The 24,455-nt window shown below is 37.5% G+C and overlaps 1 protein-coding gene across 1 annotated transcript in view; it reads left to right on the top strand.

Moving 5' to 3' along the window:
- The window catches only part of LOC134678719 (PHD finger protein rhinoceros), a 43,615-nt gene that overhangs the window by 7,706 nt on the left and 11,454 nt on the right, over window positions 1-24,455 (top strand). The window contains exons 3-5 of the mRNA XM_063537380.1: window positions 14,977-15,171; window positions 18,364-18,580; window positions 24,264-24,453. Of these exons, the coding sequence (XP_063393450.1) occupies window positions 14,977-15,171; window positions 18,364-18,580; window positions 24,264-24,453 (602 nt within the window). The remainder of the gene's footprint in view (window positions 1-14,976; window positions 15,172-18,363; window positions 18,581-24,263; window positions 24,454-24,455) is intronic.

Genomic DNA, 24,455 nt, shown 5'->3' with positions numbered 1-24,455 from the left:
TAGTATAATGTTCGACCCCCTCCCGCCCTCAATCGTCTTACGTAATAAATGAATGACGTCCTGGCAGCATGACCTACCCAATAATGTTTGCGAGGTCTACATGGGTAAAAGTCTGTGGTTCCTGTATAACTGTTCCTAGTACAGTCGCCATCAGATATATCGGAGCGGTCAAGGTGCTCACAAATATCTGAACACGCCTCTATTGTCAAGGCGTTAGAGTGCATGTTCAGATATTGTGAACACGTTGGCACTCCGATATATCTGATGGCGACTGTACAACTAACGTTGATAGGTAAATGGTCCACTTGACACCTTTAATGGACCACTGTGATGCACAAGTCTATAGGAGTTTGACTTATATAAACGTCTTACCCTTTCCTTGCTGGATATGATATCCCTTACATAAATTACACATTATACCTACTCAAGTGTCTACTGACAGTATAGTAATAAATTCTTCACCAAACATTTATCTTTTTACAAGCTTTTATTTACTTTCACCTGACCGTTGTCTGTCTGTAATCAAATCTTGCAAGTTAAATTTGATCCACTTCCCGGTTTCCGATTGAGCTGAAATGTTGCATACATACGTAAGTCGGGTGACAATGCAATATTATGGGTATCGTCTTGGGTCGTCCCATTCGGGTTATTCCCACTAGTTACCACCAAGTTGTTACCAGTGGTAACTACTGGGAATTTTTTTCCCACCTTTTACCACTGGTAACTACTGGGAATAAAAATTCCCAGTAGTTACCACCAACTCGGTTTAGTGGTAACTACTGGGAATTTTTATTCCCAGTAGTTACCACCAAAATTTTGTTAAGAGTTAAATACTAATAAAAACACTATAAATAGTGTAGTATAAATATATAGAGTAATTTAATAAATAATTATAAGTTGATTAGTGTTTTAGTAAACTCCCTTAAAAGTGACCAAAAATATTGAAACAGTTTAACCGGTACTAGTACAAAAACTATGATATATGCACTAAAGGATAATTATAATAATCCATTTAGATGATTTTTCAAGTGATTTTATTAGGTAATTCAAAATAACTCTATTTATACTATTCATACCTACTGTTTTTATTAGTATTTAACACTAACAAAGTTTTGGTGGTAACTACTGGGAATAAAAATTCCCAGTAGTTACCACTAACCCGAGTTGGTGGTAACTACTGGGAATTTTTATTCCCAGTAGTTACCAGTGGTAAAAGGTGGGAAAAAAATTCCCAGTAGTTACCACTGGTAAAAACTTGGTGGTAACTAGTGGGAATAACCCTCCCATTTGTTTTTCGTCAAGTTCTTAAATTAGTCCTATTCTGCTTTCGTCAGTCATTCTACATTGAAAGCCACCGACGATTGTGACGAATGTAGAATGAGTCATATTATGGAGTCATCGAGCTGATCTGATGATGGAGACAGGAGGTGGCCATAGGAACTATGTGATAAAAAAACGCAACCTAATTGTGTTTGGGGTTTTTAGAATTGTCTCGATGAGTATTAGTTGCCTGTGGGATTAAAGTACAGTCAGCGATAAAAGCTTGTACCAAAAATGAAATTTTTGCCAAAAACTTATTACCAGTTAACAAATGAAACTACATAGTGAATCTGTAACATTTATAATATTTTTCAACTCGAAGGGTACGATGACGTCATTTCATTTCAATACACTTTAGCGTTTGTAGGTTATAAATTATATAGAGATGACAGGTGTCATGCTACCCTTCGAGTTTGAAAAACATTATAGAAAGATTTGTATCTCAGTACTGCATCGATACTAAGATACGAGCTTTATTTTAAGTAGGAATTTTCATTGTGGGCTTTCATTGTTCAACTAGCGAATTTTACAAATGAAAATTTCAATCTGAAACATAGTACATGCCTTGTCTTAACGTGCTTTTATCGAAATACGTATTTTATTTGCCACAGAGTACAAAACTAATGCATTCGTAGTTCCAAAGGCCGCCGTAACCGGCCAAAAGTAAGGGCTCGCGGGCCGGATCCTAGATCGGAGTTAGTTTGGAGACCTCAGAGGTTTAGGCAGGGGTGCGAGACTCCTGACTTCGGCCAAACTCGGCTCCGCTCGGCACAGCATTCCTCCGAGCAATTATTAGGGTTGTCACCACTTGACTTCCTTTTGCGTACACGACCACAGATAAGATAATCACTTGAATTTTGTCAACCCTAAATAGCCAAAAGGGATAGTGCCCTATATTAAAAACCGGGCAAGTGCGAGTCGGACTCGCGCACGAAGGGTTCCATACCATAATGCAAAAAAAAAAAACAAAAAAAAAAGCAAAAATAAAAACGGTCACCCATCCAAGTACTGACCACTCCCGACGTTGCTTAACTTTGGTCAAAAATCACGTTTGTTGTATGGGAGCCCCATTGAAATCTTTATTTTATTCTGTTTTTAGGATTTGTTGTTTTAGCGGCAACAGAAATACATCATCTGTGAAAATTTTAACTGTCTAGCTATCACGGTTCGTGAGATACAGCCTGGTGACAGACGGACGGACGGACGGACAGCGAAGTCTTAGTAATAGGGTCCCGCTTTACCCTTTGGGTACGGAACCCTAAAAATAGATAGCACGATTCGACCCTGAACCGCTGTCAAACTTCGGTTCTGTAGGAAGTTTCCATTCTGTACGGCAGTACTATTATTTATTCTGTGGTTTAGGGCAGAAGTTATTCGTGCGTGCCTACTGATCTTTCCAAATGACGGAAAGTTTCTAAAGATGCAAAATGTTCATATGGAAAGACCGGAAATCTATCATATTTTTTTGTCAAGATCGAAATTATCTGTTACCCTAAATCAGCGGTCGGCAAACTGCGGTCCGCGGGCCGCATGCGGCTCGTGAACCTGTCACTTGCGGCCCGAGTGCCGCCTTGGCTATTTTGTATGTAATAGTGACAAACGACAATGTCTCATAAAGTCATAAATATTAACAAAGTACGGCCCACGTCACCTCCGTTAACTACTATGTGGCCCTTGGCTGCTAAAAAGTTGCCGACCGCTGCCCTAAATGAAAGCTTCCTTTATTTCATATGCAACTTGCCTGAATATTACGGAACTTATCGTCATTTTTTGATGTGCGTGACTGCTTGGCTGTGGGGCTCGCCGCAAAAAGAATGGAGATCTAAATGAGTGCCACTGCCAAGTTCTATGCAAAATCCAAATATGTATTTATAGGAACAAAATAACATTATAAACAAGTATTAAACTCTATTTCTTTTATGGTACTATGGTACTATAAGTCATAAGTCAGTCTTAAAATTTACGACTTTTTGACCTTCATACGAGGGTGGTCCCAGAAGTGACCGACCTGACACACTTAAAGAGGTTTTTATTTTGAGTAAATACTTTTTTAAAACAGAATACCTCTTTATAAAGTTTAAATTTGAAATTCGAACACATAGCGTCGTTTGTCTTTTGTTTAGTAGCCATCAATAGTGAACGCTGTGAACAAATTTTCCGACATGGAGAAAATTGGCCATCGTTATGTGATACAATACTTTCATTTGAAAGGTTTTAGTCCAACTAGTATTAAAACGGAGCTAGATTCTACTTTGGGGGAGTCTGCTCCATCGTTTACAACAGTAAAATATTGGGTGGCAGAGTTTAAACGAGGTCGCTCTAGTTGTGAAGATGAACATCGATGTGGTCGACCAAATGAAGTGACTACGCCAGAAACTGTAAAAAAATCCAGAAAATGGTATTAGATGACCGTCGATTGAAAGTACGCGAGCTAGCAGACATGGCAGGTATTTCAAAAAGTGCTGTACATCGCATATTAACTGAAAATTTGGATATGAAAAAGATGTGCGCAAGGTGGGTGCCGCGATTGCTCACAGACGAACAAAAAATACATCGCGAAGATATTTCGACCGAGTGTTTGGCAAAATTTCACAACAATAAAGCGGAGTTTTTGCGGCGTTATATTACTATGGATGAAACGTGGGTGCATTATTTCACACCAGAGACGAAAGAACAGTCGAACCAATGGACTCGAAGAGGAGAACCGGCCCCAAAGAAGGCTAAAACAGTTCCATCAGCAGGAAAGGTCATGGCCTCCGTTTTTTGGGATTGCCGTGGGATAATCTTCATAGATTATCTTCAGAAAGGAAAGACTATCAATGGCGAGTATTATGCCAACCTTTTGCATCAATTGAGTGAAAAAATCTGTCAAAAACGACCACATCTGGCGAAAAAAAAAATTTTGTTTCACCAAGACAATGCACCAGTACACACGTGTGCCAAGGCCATGACCAAAATCCGCGAGTTAAAGTTCGAATTACTTCCTCATGCACCCTATTCGCCTGATTTGGCCCCTTCCGATTATTTTTTGTTTCCTAATTTAAAAAAATGGCTTGGTGGTAAAAGATTTGCCAGCAATGATGAAGTGGAGGCTGCGGTTGATGGGTATTTTGAAGACCTCGACAAATCTCACTACAAACAAGGTGTTGAAGCTCTCGAACATCGCTGGGCTAAGTGCATGGAACTAAAAGGAGATTATGTAGAAAAATAATAAAAAAAAGTTTAGATTTTCTTTTGTTTTCTTTGTCAGGTCGGTCACTTCTGGGACTACCCTCGTACCTTTATAACCGTTTGAGCTAGCTTCATGAAATTTGGGCTTCTAGATATCCTTATGGATATAATTAAACACACGTAGTTTTATGTGTTTACGTCAAAGATGTTTTGAGTTATAGAAGGGTCAAAAGTGGCACCAAGTGGTTCGTGTAATATTACACTCGGCGCTGGCTAGCCAGTTCCTTTGCTTGAACTTGGCTTGACACGCTGCCGCGTGTCTAGATACATTTTGTTTACCTGTAGAAATATTTTTGACGACCAGTCTGGCCTAAAGGGTAATAGTGACCCTGCCTATGAAGCCGATGGTCCCGGGTTCGAATCCTGGTAAGGGCATTTATTTGTATGATGATACAGATATTTGTTCCCGAGTCGTGGTTGTTTTCTATTTACATATGTAAGTATTTATATATTATTATATTAGGCAATTTGTGTAAAAATGTCCTATTTTATTTATATATTTAATAAGTTTATTTTGAAGCTGCATGTTGTGTTATATTATCATTCTATTCAATACAACCCTTTGTTGCTTGGCGCTGTTATTTAAAAATAAATATGTGTTTCCTTCATTTAACACTGGACCTTATTCAGAGGGGAAAGTGCTAAATCCGAGCGTTCAGCGAGTAATGTGCTCCAATGTCTGACCAATTGAACATACACTTTAATGCCATGACAATACAGGCGTGTACTGCGATGTAAGTACACATAAGTCACTTGCGCGGCTCACTAAAATGCCTTATTAATTAGATCCAGCACGATCTCCTGGGTGATTTTAGTGGTTAAATAATATGCACTTTAATCATCTGTGATTCATGAATTCATTGAGTTTATGAATAATGTTTGTTAATGATTTGTGGAATCTTTTTGGCCACTAAAATTAGCCATAGGATTGTGCTGGATTGGATATACCGCCTAAAAATCACCTGGGTGACTCACTCAGATCATTTTGTGCTTGTTGTATGAACTTACAACAGCTAAAATAGCTTAAAATAAATAGGTACAGATTAGTACAAGTGCACTCTCTGTTATAGGTACATTTTTGAAAATCGCGTGTAAATTAATTTTGTGTTGGTTCGCTTAGCTATTTCTGGAACCGACTGTACCCCGCCGCTGCTACATCGCTTTCCCGCGCCGGTGCACCCATACGGACGCATTACGCACTTGTGTACGTGAAAATCATAACATTGGTGACGTCAATAATACAAAATCCCGGCCGTATCGAACTAGGGTCCCCCTTAAAGCAAATGCAATTCATTTCGCCTGCTGCACGGCCTTGGTGCATTTCCTCTGACCAGCCATGAGGTCCCCGCCGCTCCCCCCGCCCCGGATGCGCTGCGCACCCCCTATCACCCACCTGTTATTTTCACAATTTAATCACTAGTGTTTATCAACTTTTCAGCTCCGCTGAATGTGGTCGTTCCTTGTGATTTGAATCATGTATTCGGAGATCATACCACGCCGCTATGGAGCAGTATGTATTCTTGATGTTTAATGCGAAAAGTCAGTCTCACGTCATTTTTGGTTTCATTGGTGTCGCGAACTTTTGGGGGTGAAACTTCGCTGGGGTCTATTGCCTGCTGGAAAAAATTATAGAGATTGAGCAGTAAGGCTAGAAAGCTTACACTTACCTGTACTAATCTGTAGTGTAGCAACACGTGGGCATATATTTCTGTTATGATTTTGGACGGCGTATCAGAAACTACAATGGGATATAAAAATCTATCGATTGCGGGAAACTTTTTAAATATTTTACAAATGTCAATCGGGGTGAATAGGGATAGCTGGGGTGAATAGAGACATAACTTATGTGATTTACCTTCCAATTTCTTAATATTTATATTTAATATTTAGTTAAATTTTTCCCCTCGTGAAATACTTATATGTAAAACGACTAGTGACCTAATTTCAATATATTTTACAATTAATTCTTATGATACTTACAAATTACTGGAGACAGGTAGTGTTTACATAGGTACCTCGTACGTATATGCAATTGATAAATCACATTAAAGGACATCTTTGATTATTAATATTAAATGTTTATTAATCTTCATTTTACATACATATTTCACATATTTGCACATGTTTGGAGTGAATTCACGGGTTATTAACAGGTTAATCTTCTTTGTTATCTGTTAATGAATTTATTAACATGCGAAACAAATGCCAAAACAACATCGGGAGTCTTTATGGCCAGTCTAACACATTATAGATTGGGATCGGTTTTTGCAAATGTGACGAAAACTCAAACGTAGTGTACACCGTGTTTTTTTTGTTTTCCGTTAATTTCAAGAGTGCAATCCTGAGCTTAAATCAAGTAACTTTCTCAAAGACACCGATATTCTAATTAACTCCATTTCGGAGATAATCAATATTTTATGTTTTTCCTATAAGGCCTCTACAAGCGTGTACACTTGCCTTAGGGCCGGTTTACATATTAATTAGTGTTTAGAATGAGTTCATAGATTTGCTACTACGGTCGATCGATGTTCGAAATGACATTGATATGTCACAGATTGCAATTGTTTGGTTGAGTTAAATGTAATGCCCGCCTTACAACAACCCTACATGCTACATTTAATTACTTTTTAAACTTAGTTAAAAAAAAAGGATATTTTTTTTTTTTGAGAATTGACTATGCCATTTATTCTCTTAAACGTACTTAACCATACCTCGAAGTTAACGGAATTCAATAAAAACACGGCGTATATGTTAATGGTGGGTAAAATTGGGCAAATTTTTCTAGCACTTTGAACGCTTTACGCCAGGGGTCGGACAAAAAGTGCGGATGACGTAAAAATGACGTAATCTTGCACACAGGATGATGTTTGAGTTTGTATTTAAACTTCCGTGTGACATGTAGTAACAAAGTAGTATTAATGAAGTTACAAAATAATCGTAAATAAATCCATGGAATTAATAACTAATACAGGTGGTAGGGTGATGTAGTGAATAAAATAAATTTCACGAATAAATGTCTTTTAATATTGCTTACCTTCGTTGGTATATCTTGATTACAGCAAGAGCAGTATACGTGTTTGTCACGTACCTCCAAAAACGGAAAATTGCCACAATATTCGAGTAAAGATGACATTTTAGAGCGTTTTCTTATACATTAGTAAATATAAATTTTAGCTATAAATATAATCGTGAAGATACAATAGCTAAACAATAACGAAGTCAATTTATTGTTCATCTGATTGACAATGTGTCAGTCAAAAACGTACTTACTCATTTCAAGTGGCGATATCGTTTAATAAAGAGGTTGATACATGATAAGTGATAATTGTTTATGAAAATCAAAAATACTATTTGAAATCATCCTAGAAGTGGTTTGACGTCATCCGCACTTTTTGTACGACCCTTGCTTTACGCCGTAAACAAAAACAATTCACGCACCAATTTCACGGGCGCAAGCGAGCTAATGTAAACCTTACTTGAAAGGTGTGAAGGTTACTTTGACAGCGTACGCCATACCACTTATATATAAGTTCATGGCGCTGTGGGCACGACTAGTTATGACTCCTTTTGGTGTTCTTGGCGTTCAAACTTTCCAAAGGTTAACAATCAAATAAAATTCCTTCTTTTTTCTTATGTTCAAAAATTATCAAGTTATTGATTTTACGCGCACGCTTTAAAACATTCATCCTCGCCGGCTTATTCAAGTTCATAAATAGAATGTCAGTGACCTAGATGCATTTCATATGCAACCTTCATCCATAACACACAATTAAAGAGTACCAATGCATAACATTTTTACTGTTCCACTCTTAGGATCGATTTGATGATGGTAACCTTCGAAGCGCCGCTCAAATGCATAACCTGAAATCAGTCCTACGATTTGGTTTTTAAAGTCGGCCGAACAAGTATGTCAGTAGTAAAAGGCGCGATATTCTATGGAATGATAACCCTTCCCACGTAGATTTTTTTAAATTTCCCGCTCTTTTCTATTGATGGAAATGTCTTGAGTTCTTGACAGACTATAGTTTTAATTTCTTATGCCACCTTATCAATCATTCTTGCAAATATAACAGCAAAGTGTAGTGGGTATTATGCTTACGAAACTTACGATTGGTCTAGCACTAGCAAGTGCGAATGGTAAATGCAAGCTCGTAGCGCTACGCCGTAGTCGCGTAGCGATTGTAGAGGTCTAGAGACAGTGGCCGGCCTGCCTTGTGGCCTAAATCGAAAACTGAACGTGGACATTAACACCTTTAGGTTAAGACGAGATTGGACGACGGCACGTGATAGCTACTCTATATACCTGGGCGAGCTTTGCGAGGAAAACTTATAAAAATATCCCCAGGGGATACCCAGAGCAAATTGCACCGAAATCGTTAGAGCAGTTTCTGAGATCCCCGAAATATATAAATAAATAAATATACAAGAATTGGTCGTTTAAAGGTATAAGATAACTTATTGCTTGTAGCACTACGCCTAATAATTTGATTGTTTATGTATTGTGCCTATTTTGGATTGTGCCCGCCTGTCTGTCCGGTAAATGCGGACTCGCGGAGGGATGGTAGCGCCGATTCTGGAGGTCTTATTGATTTTTCTGTTCTGACTGAACAGCATAAAGTGTAACGGGTGTAATTATAAACGTCATATTTTCATATACATTTGGTATTAATGGTGACATTGCCATACTTTGTCATTACAAATGCCGTCCAAAGTTAGCTTGGCCCGATCCTAACTTAAATTTTGTCAGTATCAGTCAAATACTTACCCCCTTATTCATAAAACTTTACGGGCCTGATTTAGTTGAACTACGTTTTATCCCTTTCTTACAAATACATATGTCAAAATGACAGATAAGGACAAACGATTATTATCTAATTGAATATTATATGTACTTACCTACTGCTGTGGCGCAACGACCCGAAGTGGATCTTGGCCTCCGACACCAAACCGCCCGCGGTACCGCCATGCTACTCCGTCCAAAGCCAATGTGTGTGTGTGTGTTTAATTGAATATTATAATATATAATAATAGAATAATAAATATATAATAGAATAATTATTTGAATAAGGGGGTTAGTCGGTCCATAAGTTCTGTCACAAAGGTTTTTACTCATAAAAAATGATTTCCCATCCCTTATTATTCACATATAATTATGGTTCAATAGCTAGTATATTGTGCAACGAGGGGGGTAAGCGAAATTTTGTAAACGAGGTCTATCATTCCCGGCAGCCGCAGGTGCGGCGTGTCCATGGCGTCTCATGAGGAACCCTCTCCTTAAGCAACCGCATCACATGCCCGCTGCTGTGTACTATTCCTGGGGCCCGTTTTTCAAAAGCTTGTAACTTGTAACACAAGTGGAAGTCCCTTTCTAACAAGAGCTGTTAAAAAGTGATACACGCTTGTATTACAAGCTTTTGAGAAACTGGTGCTATAAAATAACCCCACAAACATATCAGCAACTATAGTCTGGTTTTAATTTTCATAAAATCGATTTCGACTGGCAAATCATATTACTTTTTGGCAACCGGGTTTTTTAACCTAATTAGACCCCGCTGAATCCGGATTTGCCGGTTGCTTGATCGAAATCTTGACCGGAAGTGAGATATTTGACATTAAAGGTCCCTTTTTTTAGTTTTTCGTAAAAAACTCTTAAACGGTGGCGCATAGCAAAAAATGTTCTATAACATAAGTAATCTGCATAAAATTGCCTACAAGAAAGATTCAGTACAATTTTTCGCTAGGATCAATATTCAAACAGATATTAACGCGGGAAATTTAATTATAATCACTTCTAAGGTCCCTTTTTTTAGTTTTTCATAAATAACTCATAAACGGTGGCCAATATCAAAAAATGTTGTTAAATGATAATAATCTACACAAAATTTTGAACAAAACAAATTCAGTACACTTTTCGCAGGGATCAATATTTAAAAAGATAATAAAGAGGGAAAGTTCTAGTATAAGGAATTCTAAGTTTCCTTGTTTTATTTATTCGTTAATAATTTGAAAAGTATGACTCATAGCAAAAAAAATCTGATCCATAAATAATAAACATAAAATTTCCTACAAGAAACATGTAGAACACTTTTCGCTAGGATCAATATTTAAAAAGACAAAGCAGCGGGTAAATTATAAATAATCAATTTTAAAGTCCCTGTTTAGTTTTTTGTAAGTAACTCCTAAACGGTGTCCCGTAGCAAAATAGGTTTTTAAGAATAAATTATCTCCATAAAATTTCCTCCAAAAAATATCTGGAACACTTTTCTCTAGGATCAATATTTAAAGCGATATTAAAGGAAGAAAGTTAATTACAATCAGTTCACAGGTCACTTTTTTTTAGTTTTTCGTAAATAACTCGTAAACGGTGGCCCGTTGCAAAAGAATATTATGCATAAAAATTAAACATTAAATTGTCCACAAAAAAGGTTCTGTACACTTTTTCGCTACGATCAATATTTAAAGAGGTATTAAAGGGGGTAAGTTAATTGTAATCAATTTCCAGGTCCCTATTCTAAAATCCTGTTGGGGTCGGTTCAAAAACTAAGTAATGTCCGATTCGCGCTTGAATGCATATTTCTAATAGGTTTTCCTGTTAGAAAGGTAAAGAACTATTTTGTATGTTTTTTTTCAAAATTTTAGACCCAGTAGTTTCGGAGAGCCCCCCCCCCCTTTATCTCCGAAACTCCGAAAACTTACAACATAGTTTTTTTTTAATTAAAAAAACTATTTTGTAAATTTTGTTAGAAATATGCAGTCAAGCGTGAGTCGGACCAATTAGTTTATGATTCGACCAATACGGGTTTCTTAAAGGCAATTCACTCGCGTTTCACATATACAAAATACATTGTTGAAATTTGGGTAATGTACGGAACCCTTGCAACGCGAGTCCGACTCGCGCTTGGCCGGTTTTTTCCTTTTGAGGTACGGAACCCTAAAAACTAAAAAGAAGTGATATGTGAATTGATTGTAATGAATTTTCTTTCTTTAATATCGTGTCAAATATTGATCCCAGAGAAAAGTGTTCAATATGTTTTTCGTAGAAAATTTTATGCCGATTATTTATTTACAAGAACATTATGAACTTATTTTGCTATGAGCCTTATTTTACGAGTCATTTACGAAAACCTAAAAATAGGGACCTGGAAATTGATTACAATTAACTTACCCCCTTTAATACCTCTTTAAATATTGATCGTAGCGAAAAAGTGTACAGAACCTTTTTTGTGGACAATTTAGTGTTTAATGTTTATGTATAATATTGTTTTGCAACGGGCCACCGTTTGCGAGTTATTTACGGAAAACTAAAAAAAAGTGACCTGTGAACTGATTGTAATTAACTTTCTTCCTTTAATATCGCTTTAAATATTGATCCTAGAGAAAAGTGTTCCAGATATTTTTTGGAGGAAATTTTATGTAGATAATTTATTCTTGAAAACCTATTTTGCTATGGGACACCGTTTACGAGTTACTTACAAAAAACTAAACAGGGACTTTAAAATTGATTATTTATTACTTACCCGCTGCTTTGTCTTTTTGAATATTGATCTTAGCGAAAAGTGTTCTATATATTTATTGTAGGAAATTTTATGTTTATTATTTATGTATAAGATTTTTAATGCTATGAGTCATACTTTTCAAATTATTTACGAATAAATAAAAACAAGGAAACTTAGAATTCCTTATACTAGAACTTTCCCTCTTTATTATCTTTTTAAATATTGATCCCTGCGAAAAGTGTACTGAATATGTTTTGTTCAAAATTTTGTGTAGATTATTATCGTTTAACAAAATTTTTTGATATTGGCCACCGTTTATGAGTTATTTACGAAAAACTAAAAAAAGGGACCTTAGAAGTGATTATAATTTAATTTCCCGCGTTAATATCTCTTTGAATATTGATCCTAGCGAAAAATTGTACTGAATCTTTCTTGTAGGCAATTTTATGCGGATTACTTATGTTATAGAACATTTTTTGCTATGCGCCACCGTTTAAGAGTTATTTACGAAAAACTAAAAACAGGGACCTTTAATGTCAAATATCTCACTTCCGGTCAAGATTTCGATCGAGCAACCGGCAAATTCGGATTCAGCGGGGTCTAATTAGGTTAAAAAACCCGGTTGCCAAAAAGTAATATGATTTGCCAGTCGAATCAAGAAGGAGAGCGATTTTGAATTTTTATGTCTAGTCTACTACAGTGAAATCGGTACATCTCTACGTGATGAACACTAATTTTCACGCTTTAGCCTCTAGCAGCCCAGAGACCCATAAAAAGGTCTCCTGTTCCTTTCTAATTTGAACTTTATGTTGACAAAATAAAATTTCATTTTGCTTGGCAAGGTTTGACATATGGGCGGCTAGTTATGTTAAGCCCATTGGAACCCACTGTTCGTGCGGACGGCACGGTACTTTTCAATGCAATACCGCTTTTCTGAATGGAAAATGCAACTTATGAAGCTTTCACAGGGACGTAGCAGCAAACATAGTGCTTGTAGGTACGCATTCGAGCTATATTCCGTTGTTGACATGTAAATTAGGTAGTCTGCCACTGCTGCCAGGGTTCTTATATGTAATGATTAGAGTACCTATCAAGTTCGATATTAAAACTAATCTGCTAATTGTGCCATATTTAAATCAACGAAATCTTCATAATATTGATATAGTCTGTAGATTCGTAACAGACCCCGAACTGCTAATCCTTTGTCTATTGTGTTAAGTATAACCAGAGATGGGCATTAATCGATTAACTTTTTAGTTAACTAATCAATCGATTAAAAATATCAATCGTCATTTTTTAATCGCGATTAATTTAGTTGCGATTAAATTAGTTGTGAGAATGTACAACTAACAACTAAATTAGTTTTAGTTTCAATCGACTAAATTTCACGGTTAAATCTATATTAAAACTATGTCACTACCCTTGCCATCTTCAGCATCTGTCGAGAGAGTTTTTTCATATGCCACAATGATGAATCTCCCTAAATAAAATAGGCTCTCAGATCATCTATTTGAAGAAAGAGTAGTATTGAAAACGAACTTAAAAAAGTAAACATATTCTATAGATTATTTTACTCGTGTTGTATTTGTTGTGAGTACTCTAATTTTTAAGTACATTTATATGGTTATATTTATGAGCAAATTTTGATTATGTAGTTTATTATATGCAGAGCTTGATATATTGTATTGAATGTTACATTTTGCCCATCTCTGAGTATAACCACACTTGCTACTTACCCAGTGTTGGCCGAACGTAATCCGTAATCGGCACTGTACTTACCTGCAAAAAAGGGTTTTAATTATTCTAATTAGCACCTGAGCGCAGGCTAGTCCAACTCTCAAAAAACCAGAGTAGGTGCGCTCTCCGATAACGCGAATATATAAATACATTTTACATATGTATGTGGGGATAAAGAATCACATTGGGCGTGCAGTGCATCTGTTGTCCGAGGTTAGCTGCAGCAGCAGCTACAATAGCAACTAATGATGCTGTATAAAACAATAGTCCACTAGCGGTGCCTGTGCGTAAATAGAATCCGTAGAACCCGGTTGATGAACCGACTAATGAATAGATTTAGGCCATCGAAACGTGCAGTCGAGGCTTTACTAAAATAAATAGGTGACACGCCGCTGTTTTGATTGAGGTCCATACTGGACTGATTTAACGAATGGTTATGATACAACTTGCACATGCGCCATCCCACTAACCCGGAGTAAACGGGCTAAACCGGTAACCCAGTGTCAAATTGTACTGGTAACTCCAGATATAACCGGTTAATCCAGGGTTAGTGGGATGGTGCAAGTGGCCGAGAAGCAGTAGTAAATCTCGCGTTCAAATGCGAATTACTTGGATGATTATATTGATTAGTCTAGAGTTTTCATTGATAATAATAAACTATCAGCCGTCCAATTAAACAGCCTGAACTAAATTTGAGTAGGTCTTGTGACTGTAGCAATCTCCGTAATCATCCGTGCACGTTAACAATTTTGGGCGGGATCGGGACGTTCTATCTGAGAGAAAAGATGAAAATCTTCCGAGCTGACTCGCTTCTTCTTCTGATATAGAACGTATAGTGAAAAAAAAACGCATTTAACCGATTTGCAAGACCGAAGTGATCCCATAAGAGCACCGTGAACAAAGTTTTGTACGGTGCTCTAAAAAGTGACTTGAGCATTAGCGTTAGGCCTCATTTAGACGGTGCGAGTTTCATTACATTGCGGTTGTTTATCGGTCGGTTGATTTGGACGTAACCAACAGTCCGCAATGTATACTAAAATCGCATGCGAGTTCGCGCGCCGTTAAATCAGCCCTTAGCGTCAATCAAATTCGCTCGATCGACAAATATAACGAATCGCACATTTAAAGTGTTTAGGTACCGTTCCGTCTACATATCTGCCCAAAATGTTAACCCCACCCTCATGCTTTACAGGAAGGATTTGATCAGTGCAATGAAGCTGCCGGACTCTGAGCCGCTCACCGCGTCGGAGTACTGGGTGATCACGGACACGTGGAAGCAGGACTGGGAGCGGGGCGTCCAGGTGCCGGTCAACCCGGACTCGCTGCCGGCGCCCAAGGTCCGGATCACCGAGAACCCGAAGCCCCCGGACTTCCAGGAGTTTAAATTGTGAGTACCGCCATTTTTACGGGTCTTAAGAGGAAAGGGGACGGCCGCTTCTACATACAAACGTAGTACCCATATTCCTCTCTGGATTTTGACATCATGGAAATCATGGAATATATTTTTACATAATTAGATGTACCTATATCAACCATAGGTATGCCCCTACGTTTGTTTTCCCCCGTTTGACCCCGTTTCCTCCTACGTCATGCTACCATCATCCGATGTCCAGACCCCCCCCCCCTAATTTGAAATGACGTAATTTATGAATAGCCCCCTTCGATATATAACATGTGACTGTAACAAATCACACAAAACAAGGTTTTCGATAAAATTCCACCCTTTTCAGATATCTTTACTTCACTGTTCAAGTGATAAGTTGATCACTAATTAGAGGTACAGCTATTTATTCCGAGACTCCAGCGTTTCACGTTACACAGTTTGTTATTGCATTTCGCCACCCCCTCCTTTGATGCCCCTGTCCGTGAATAAAGGGGGGGCACGCTCTCTGTTCAGGACTACACTGTTTATTTGTCCTAGAAACTAGTTTTCAATACAGTCTCTACGTTTCAAACGCGCATTTATTTTTTATTGATCCTATTTGATCAATACTTAGTCATGATTAATCATCGATGAAACCTACCAAAAATATTAATACTGGTATTCAGGCTTACAAAGTATAATTTGGTATTTGTGGGCGTTTTAATATCTCAATTAAAACGCCCACATATACCAAATTATACAATATTGAACGTTAATAAATCTAATAGGTTACTTTTTGACGTTACAAGATTATTTCCTTATATAAACATTTAGATGAAAAAAATGATTAAATCGCGATTTATTCTGAATTACGATTAAAGGGGAAAATTAAGTTGCATACAATGCGTACAGTCGGCATCAAAAAGATAGCGACTGCCAAAGTCACCAAATATATCGCAACACACCTTTGTTATTATAGAAATAAGGATGTGTTTCGATATATTTGGCCACATTTCCTTCACTATCTATTTGTTGCTTACTTTATCATAGTTCATGACGTTAACTGAGTATTCTTAAACCTCTTTTCTACTAGCGGTCAGTAAAGACTGTTTATTAATTAATAATTGATTATAAGCTTTATTGCACATAAAAAAGAGTACAACAGGCGGACTTAATGCGACTATAGGCATTCTCTACCAGTTAACCATAGGGCAAAACAGAAAAGTACTAAGTAAGTAGTACTAAGGTTGTCTGGAAGAGATCGCTTTTTAGCGATAAGGCCGCCTTTTGTTTACCTCTGGTGGTATTTCTGTTTTCTTTTCTATTGTCTTCTTTTATTGAGGTGTGCAATAAAGAGTATTTGTATTGTATTGTACTAAGCTTTCATAGCGCCCCGCTCACGCCCCGCTCGCAGAACGCCTGTGTTTGACGGAGGCTTAATTGTTGCTGTTAAATAGTACATCAATAATGTCGTTAGGTTCCAGGATTTTTCCGATTTGCATTGCATTTCTCGAGACGGCGCAGCATTGTTATTGCCTAGTTTTTCAATTATTCCTTGATGCTTGAGAATCTAACAAATGCAACTATTCAACGTATTTCACTCCGTTTTCTTACAATAAGATTTCTTTTCTTCATCCTGTTAGAGCTTTTGTTTTTTTTTGTCTATCCATAGTCGCTGCTTAGTAATATATTCTACAGATCATAGAGATTCAGGGCAAAGAATGAGCGTTCAAAATGTTCGTTAATTATTAGGTACCTTCTGATATACACGGTGTAACATGAGGAAACCGAATAATTTTAACCACGCATTTCTGAGGTCAAAAGAAGTAAAAAATATAATATGAGTTTAGGTCAATTTCGCAAAAAAACAATTTTTTTTTGTTTTGTTTTTTTTTTCAATTTTTTTAATGTATTTGTACATAAAAAATAAATGTTATTGGTAAACTTGTCACTTAAAATTGATTTTTACAAAGTGTTACTTGTCACTTTTTGACATCTATCAATAAGGATATTTAGACTACGTCCCATACCAGCAACATCACCATCAAAAAGGCCTTTTACACTATGTAATAATAACAACTTATTTTTTTTTAATTAATAATATCTCTGAAACTAGGCGAATATCAAAAAAGTTTATAGGACATTTTTGTCTCTAAATATGATCAGGAATACGCTGTTAAAATTATTCGGTTTACTCATGTTACACCGTGTATGTTTAGTGATGTTTTTTGAGTTTAGTTAGTACCATGAGTTGGATTGGCACCGCGGAAGTTGCAGTTTATATTAGATCACTATACATACGCTGAGAATCTTATGCTGCTTACTGTCATCATCATCATAATTTAAGAGCATGGCTCTTGTCGGTGGAGTATGCGCCAGTTTTCACGGTCCTCGGCCAGGTTCTTTAAGCAAGCCACAGACGAGCCTTCCAAATGGATGCCGGTACAATGGATTCATCCAAATGGACGGCATCCTAATATTAAACATTGTACATTTTTGACATTCACGGACCGATTTTGGATTGCAGCCACGCTATTTGGTCTGTTGGAAGGCTCCTCAGTGGCCACCTTTAGGTCCCTGTAAGACACGACATTTGCTTTTAGTTGTTGTGTATAGTGCTTACTGTACTCGTACTATAAATATTTTACGCAGCATCCTAGTAAATGGCTTTAAACGCAACAGCTGTCAACGCAGTTCCGCGGTATTCACTCTACGTATATAATGTCATGTAACGTGCAGTATTATTAAATTTACTCAAAACCTCTGCTCTGTTATTACAGAACAGTTGGTAAATAAATACGCGGCCACGAATGTATGGAACAGTGTTTCGATTTTAATTATAGCTTTTTCCACATATCCGTTATAAAGTATTAACTTAATACTAAATAACGGATGTTAATATGACATCACAATTTTTGATCTCACATAGACAATTTACGCACACATTTTTAGTCGCACTTTTGAAGGTTGACAGTTCTTGTTCATCTAATTCTATGGTTAAGAATCAATATAATCACCTATCCTCGCTCAGCGCAGATCTAGTCGACGATATTCTATTGGTTCGTAACAAACACGTCATTCGCTACACATCCTCGCACATCTCTGGTGGAAAAGCAGCCTCAATCCCAGGCCGTAAATTACGTATTACACGCATCTGTTTCGCAAAAAATAGCTTATAGACCTTTTCGGTGATTAAAATGTCATGTTCGTCCACAGGCCTAAAGACAAGTACATCCACTTGAGCCGCGACGCGACGTACGCGCCAGACAAGCACACGATCACCACCGCGCTCGCCCGCGCGGAGGCGGCCTGCTCATACGACCTGGACGCCACCGACACCGCATGGCTCAAGCTGCTGAACGCGGAGCGGGCGCGCGCCGGCGCCGGGCCCATCACGGAAGACCAGCTCGAGAAGGTCATCGAGGAGTTGGAGGTTAGTTGTACTTGTTGTTCTATCATAAATGGCTCGATAGACCATTTGGCGGGAAGGCACATCACGCGAGCGGTAATGCAATGCAATCAGGAATTTATAGAAAGGTAGAATATTTTTAGGCAATTGTGATGTAAGATGCGCGACGTGTCGGTTTGCCTCTGCGAAGATCGGTCATCATCTCTTTAAAAAAAAATAGAGGTATACCAATCAGCGGTAACCGTTCTTCGTTCTTGTAAGGAAATATAGTGGCCACAAGCCCTTTTTTTGAAACAAACGAATCTCCCATGTTTTGGGAAACGCTTCAAGAATGCACGACTTTGACCTTGGCTTCTTGGCTTCGAACACCTTGAGATTGATGCTTTCTTTAAGGTTGATAGGAATAAACCCTCAATAACCTGTGACTATCTTATACACGGCTTTTGATTTCCCTCCGTTTAAGCGTTTTAGAGTAGATCGGTATCAAACAACACTAGACAAATTGCTCTTCTGACAAATTATGTGGTACCCATCGGGAAAACAGGGTTCTGACACCCAATTCACTATTCAATATAGTTAGTTAGTAGATATAGTTACTTTTACACCTTGCATAATGCATGTGTACTTATAGGAATATTACATTCTTGTATGTTGCCCAGCAACGAACGAACGGTCTGGAGAATATCACCTGTGATAGAATTCTTTTAATTTCAATTTTATTTTATTATGAATATTATGTTGCGCCAGTTCGTCGCTTGTGTGATCTTTACTATAATTATACATATAAGATAAAACCTGCGAGATACTTAGAACACCCACTGTGACCGTGGTAATATTGGGTTTTACATAAAACAATAGGTGAGGTTGTCTATTAGTCCTTTAGGTGTATTTAGATAATAAATTATTATCAATTATCTAAATACGATAATAATGAAACTGTAATCTATCTAATAAAGAATAATATAAAAGTTAGACATTAACTTGTCTTTCTTCTAAAATGAAAATAATCCTCCTGAATGGTCCCGAGTTAGTATATGTATTTGCCATTGCAAATAATCTTCACGTTTACTGGCACGCTTTGTAATTCGATGCGATAGGTATTTCGCCCACGGGGTCTATAAAATCTTAGAAAATAGCATTTTATGCCTCAGTCCCTTACGCGTCGCCTCTCACGCTTGCCGCGCTCGAAGATAATTTAGTGTCTCACCCCGATTTATGTATTGATTTAATTGAAAGACATACAAGTTGGTTTTAATTAAAAAATAAACGAATTTACGTCTGTACGTGGTGGCAAACGTTCCTTTATTTTCTTGCTTTACCAAAGTTTCAATTTTACTAATCAAATATTGAATTATTTAAAGTAATCAATTAAACGAATTAAAAACTTTAATTTCATTAAATCATATCAAGATTCAGCAGTTTCTTAATAATACATACATATCAACGTAGATTGTTATTGATTTAGGCAGTTTAGGTCGTTGGGTGCCATTTTTAGGAAAGCTCTGGCCGGTTGTATCGGGCCTACGTACAGTTGCCATCATATATGTATGAGCGGCCAAGGTGCTCACAAATATCTGAGCACGCCTCTATTGTCAAGGCGTTAGAGTGCTTGTTCAGATATTGTGAACACCTTGGCCGCTCCGATATATCTGGCCCCTGTTTCACCAACGTGACAGGTGCGACGAATTGTAAAATCACTATTGCTGACGTCACAGGCATCCATGGGCTACGATTACCACTTATTATCGGGCGGGCCGTATTCCTGTTTGCCACCATCATTGTATTATTTAAAAAAGCTTTATTATATCGGAAAAAAACAGATATTTCTCCTGCGAAGTTTCTGACAATTGTCAAAGATTTAGAAGGTAGGTAATTCTTGACAGGTAATGAGTTATATGTCGGAATTTCGTGACAATTGTAGTGTTTCTTGTGACAATTGTCATAAACTTAGCAAGAGAAATATCTGTTTTTTTCCGATATCATAAAGTTTTTTTTAATAATACAATGATGGTGGCAAACAGGAATACGGCCCGCCCGATGGTAAGCGGTAACCGTAGTTCACGGATGCCTGTGACGTCAGCAACAGTGATTTTACAATTCGTCGCACCTGTCACGTTGGTGAAACAGGGGCCTGATGGCGACTGTACCTAGAGGAGATCGATGCGAGACCCTGTATTTTCTAGTTCGCAAGTCACACGCCGCCCGGGGAGTTTGGACGTACTACTTGACTTTGTTGCCTTGCGATTGCAGTCGCAACAGGTTGAGAGAGCCGTCCGCTGTCCTTTGTTTTTAAGTTATACTTGAGCGGTTGGCGTTTTCATGTATTTTGTGTTTTATAAACTATCAAACATTGCTTGAAAAAAAAAAAACAAATCTGGAAAACGTTGTGAGCGGATTCTATAGTTTTTATGAAAAGAAAAAACGCGTGTGTTTTGTTTTGATTAAAGAGCAGGACTTTGGATTCGTTAGCTAGCTGGTTTGATAGTGCACGACACCTTGCATTTTGTGACTATGCGCTGAAACTTGGCACAGTTGATTCTTAGCTGGTCTTGAGCTGATTTCAGTATGTTGATGTTTTAAAGGTTGACAAACAAATAAGCTCTCTAAGATTCGAGGAATGTTTATGTACTTTTATACATATTTACAATTTAATAATTCCATTATACTCTCTTAATTCGTCTAATGGCTAAATGTAATTTCCATTTCTTGAATATTAACGAATCCCATTTGATGCGGTATCTTTGTAGGTAGAGTCTGGCTAGCCAAATATTGTTGACACACAATTTAGTAGGCTGGTGCTCTTGATATTTTGATACTTTAAGTATTAGTTCTAACATTTGCCTATAACTCTGATTAAGCACGGGAATTTATTAATATTTGAATCTTACAAACAGGCCGGCGCTGGCCCATCGTGTAGAGCCACTAGAAGCAATTAGGCTATATTTGCACGGTGTACTTGCCGGCTAAACAGCTACGGGAACTAAGTTAAAAGGCGTCTCAGGAGAGTTTCACTTCCGAGGAAAGTGCACTTACCTGCCTGCTGCAGATCTTTAAATCGCTTTATGATATAATAGTGAATTACGGTACAAGGGCGAAAAATAGGAAATTCGCAACGAGTGGTGATAATGTAGCATAAATATATTGAAATATACCTACGTTTCTATAAATAAAGCATTTACAAGTGAAATACACGTTAATGATGCGAATCAAGAGACGTGCTTGAAAATATATTACAAATAAAAACTACAAAGTAGAATTTAAATTACATAGAAGTTTAAAATGGCATTTAAGTGTAGGTATGCTAATAAATGGGAAGAAATGGACAGCATTTAAATTAAAATTTACCAATATATAATTAATATCCTAGATATTATAATATAGGTCCGTATTGATTTGATATTTCAATACCTCTAGCAGGTTGCCAATTTGCAATTACTATTTCTGCTCATTGTTCCGCACCCCACATAATTCGACTTAGTGTCTGCAACCCCTCACTGCAATATGATTTGCGGCTGCGTCTGTAAATTTGCAGGGCTTAGGCATTTGAACGGTTACGGAGTAATGTTCTGACTTGCACGTACAGTCAATTTTTTTTAAAGTAAATCCGTGGTCATGAAATATTTTATTAACCAAATAAAAATACCTAAGATGTAATAGCCTTGTTTTTTTTTTCATGTCTCTTATTCGTAATTTTTTGATACATCATTAAATAAAAAAATAACAACTACCTATGGACACACGGATCTGCGTCGGCACTGCGATCTATGATAATATTGATAATGTTTAGTCGTGTATAGTCATGGTTGTCATTTTACTAGTAAGTTGGACACAATCTGAGTGAAGTTCTGCAAAAGTTTTAACCTCGCGCGGTTCGTTCATTGCGCCTTCTTCGTTGCATACAGAAGTAAATACGGTTAGTGCGAGCTCTATTGGTCGATTGAGATACCAATGTACCAATGAGTTGTGTCTCACATCACCACATCACAGTACCAACTGTGTGTGCGAGGCACTAGACTCACTAGAGGGAACGTTCAGATTTGTAAAGTATAATACCATTTGTATTAGCTATGTCGCAGTGCATCGTACAGAAATTAGTGCAAGAGCGATTAGTGCGATGAATATAAAACTAAATTGGTATCATATTATAGTAATCTGAATATTTAGGCTGCTATTGCTGCTAGTAATCGGTGGGTGGCGAAGCTAGCTGGGAATAGGGGCGTCGCGTCTCCCGTCCCGTCATACGCAGTTCGCGGTGCACGGAGAGCGAGCGTGCCGAGCGTGCCGTGCGTGCCGTGCGTGCCGTGCGTGCCGTGCGTGCCGTGCAACCCCCGCCAACTATTCTCGATCTCGGCACACATTATGTTTAAAAAGTAAAATTATTTAATTGTTAATTTTTTTTTACTGTATTATGTAATTTTTTAAATAATATTTTAAAAGATAATAAAATTAATTAACGAAACTCGTTGAAAAAGTTGATAAAAGAGCAAATGTTGAGCTTTTGTTTCGGGAAAATTTAATATTTTAATATTTATAAATACCTATATATTTTTTTATTATGAATTTTTTAGTGTGGTTTTCTATAGTTCGTTGCTTTAGCATTAGAAAAAGACTACGCGATCTTGATGTGTCTTTTAATTGAATAACGCTTTTTTAAAATCAGGAACTACATATTACTTATGAAACCAAAAGAATGTAAATAATGATATGTATATGATTGCCGTGAATTATTTTTCAAAAGTGTTTTTCAATAAAAAGACATGTCAAGATTGTTTACCTTTTATATAATGCAAAAAAAAAGAACTATAATGACCCGCGGTGGTTTTATTGGGTATTATTATATTTTGCTTATGTTATTAAATTTGATACGCATGGACAAAAGGTATATTAAACGAATCAATTATTTTGCCATTAGTGCCTGTTCATTCATTGCCATCATTCAAAATGGCAATTAAAGTAATTACTTTTTTTTAGCCCATGTGTGTGTGTGCACTGCTGGGCAAAGGCCTCCCGTCTCCCTTTCCAATCCTGTGCTGAGCAAGATCCCGCCAATCCCAATCCTTAACTGTATGTGTGTGTTTCTCCCATTAGTTTCCTATATTTCGCTCTTTTGAATATTCTAATTCCCGATCGTACGAATTGATATCGGTGAATATTGCAAGAGCAATAGATGTGTCGGCCCCGTGAATATGGGGGCATTCTGGCACGGTTTAAGGAGGAGCCGGCCCCGTCACAGGTAAATTACTTTTCTCAAACATGCTCGGAAATGCTCGCATTTTGTTCGTAAATTGAAAACGAAAAGTGTTCAATTTTTTTCTTTTATTTGAACATTCCATCCAACGGTATAAGGGCAGCCGTCTCGTCGTTGTTCTCTATTAAATCACTGATAGTGTTACGGTATCAATATACTTAAAAAACCCCAAACGTTTACTAAAGTTGGCAAGCCGATAATAATCGTTTGTCCCTTTCCGACGTATTGGTATGATGGAAAGGGATAAACGATTATTATCGGCTTGTCAACAGTAAACGTTTATGAATAAGGGGGTAAATATTTAGTATTCATGGAGTTGTTAGACTGGTAATTAGAAATGATGTTTGATTTAAGTAGTTTGTTTTGAGATGTATTTTCATTTTATTTTATAATGAAGTACAACAACCATCAACACATAGAAGTCTAGTTTTCATGACTAATGTATTTTTTTCTGCTCAGGTCCGGACGTGGGATAAAATTCAAGCCATCATGAAGTCGGAGGAGGGCCTAGGCATAGAGTACGACGAGAACGTGATCTGCGACGTGTGCCGCTCGCCCGACTCCGAGGACGGCAACGAGATGGTCTTCTGCGACTCGTGCAACATCTGCGTCCACCAGGCCTGCTACGGCATCACTGTCATACCCGACGGT

Source organism: Cydia fagiglandana, chromosome Z (assembly GCF_963556715.1).
Source record: "Cydia fagiglandana chromosome Z, ilCydFagi1.1, whole genome shotgun sequence".
In the NCBI taxonomy this organism is placed as follows: domain Eukaryota; kingdom Metazoa; phylum Arthropoda; class Insecta; order Lepidoptera; family Tortricidae; genus Cydia; species Cydia fagiglandana.
Note: the sequence above shows the minus strand (reverse complement) of the source record. Positions and strands in the feature narration are given on the sequence as shown.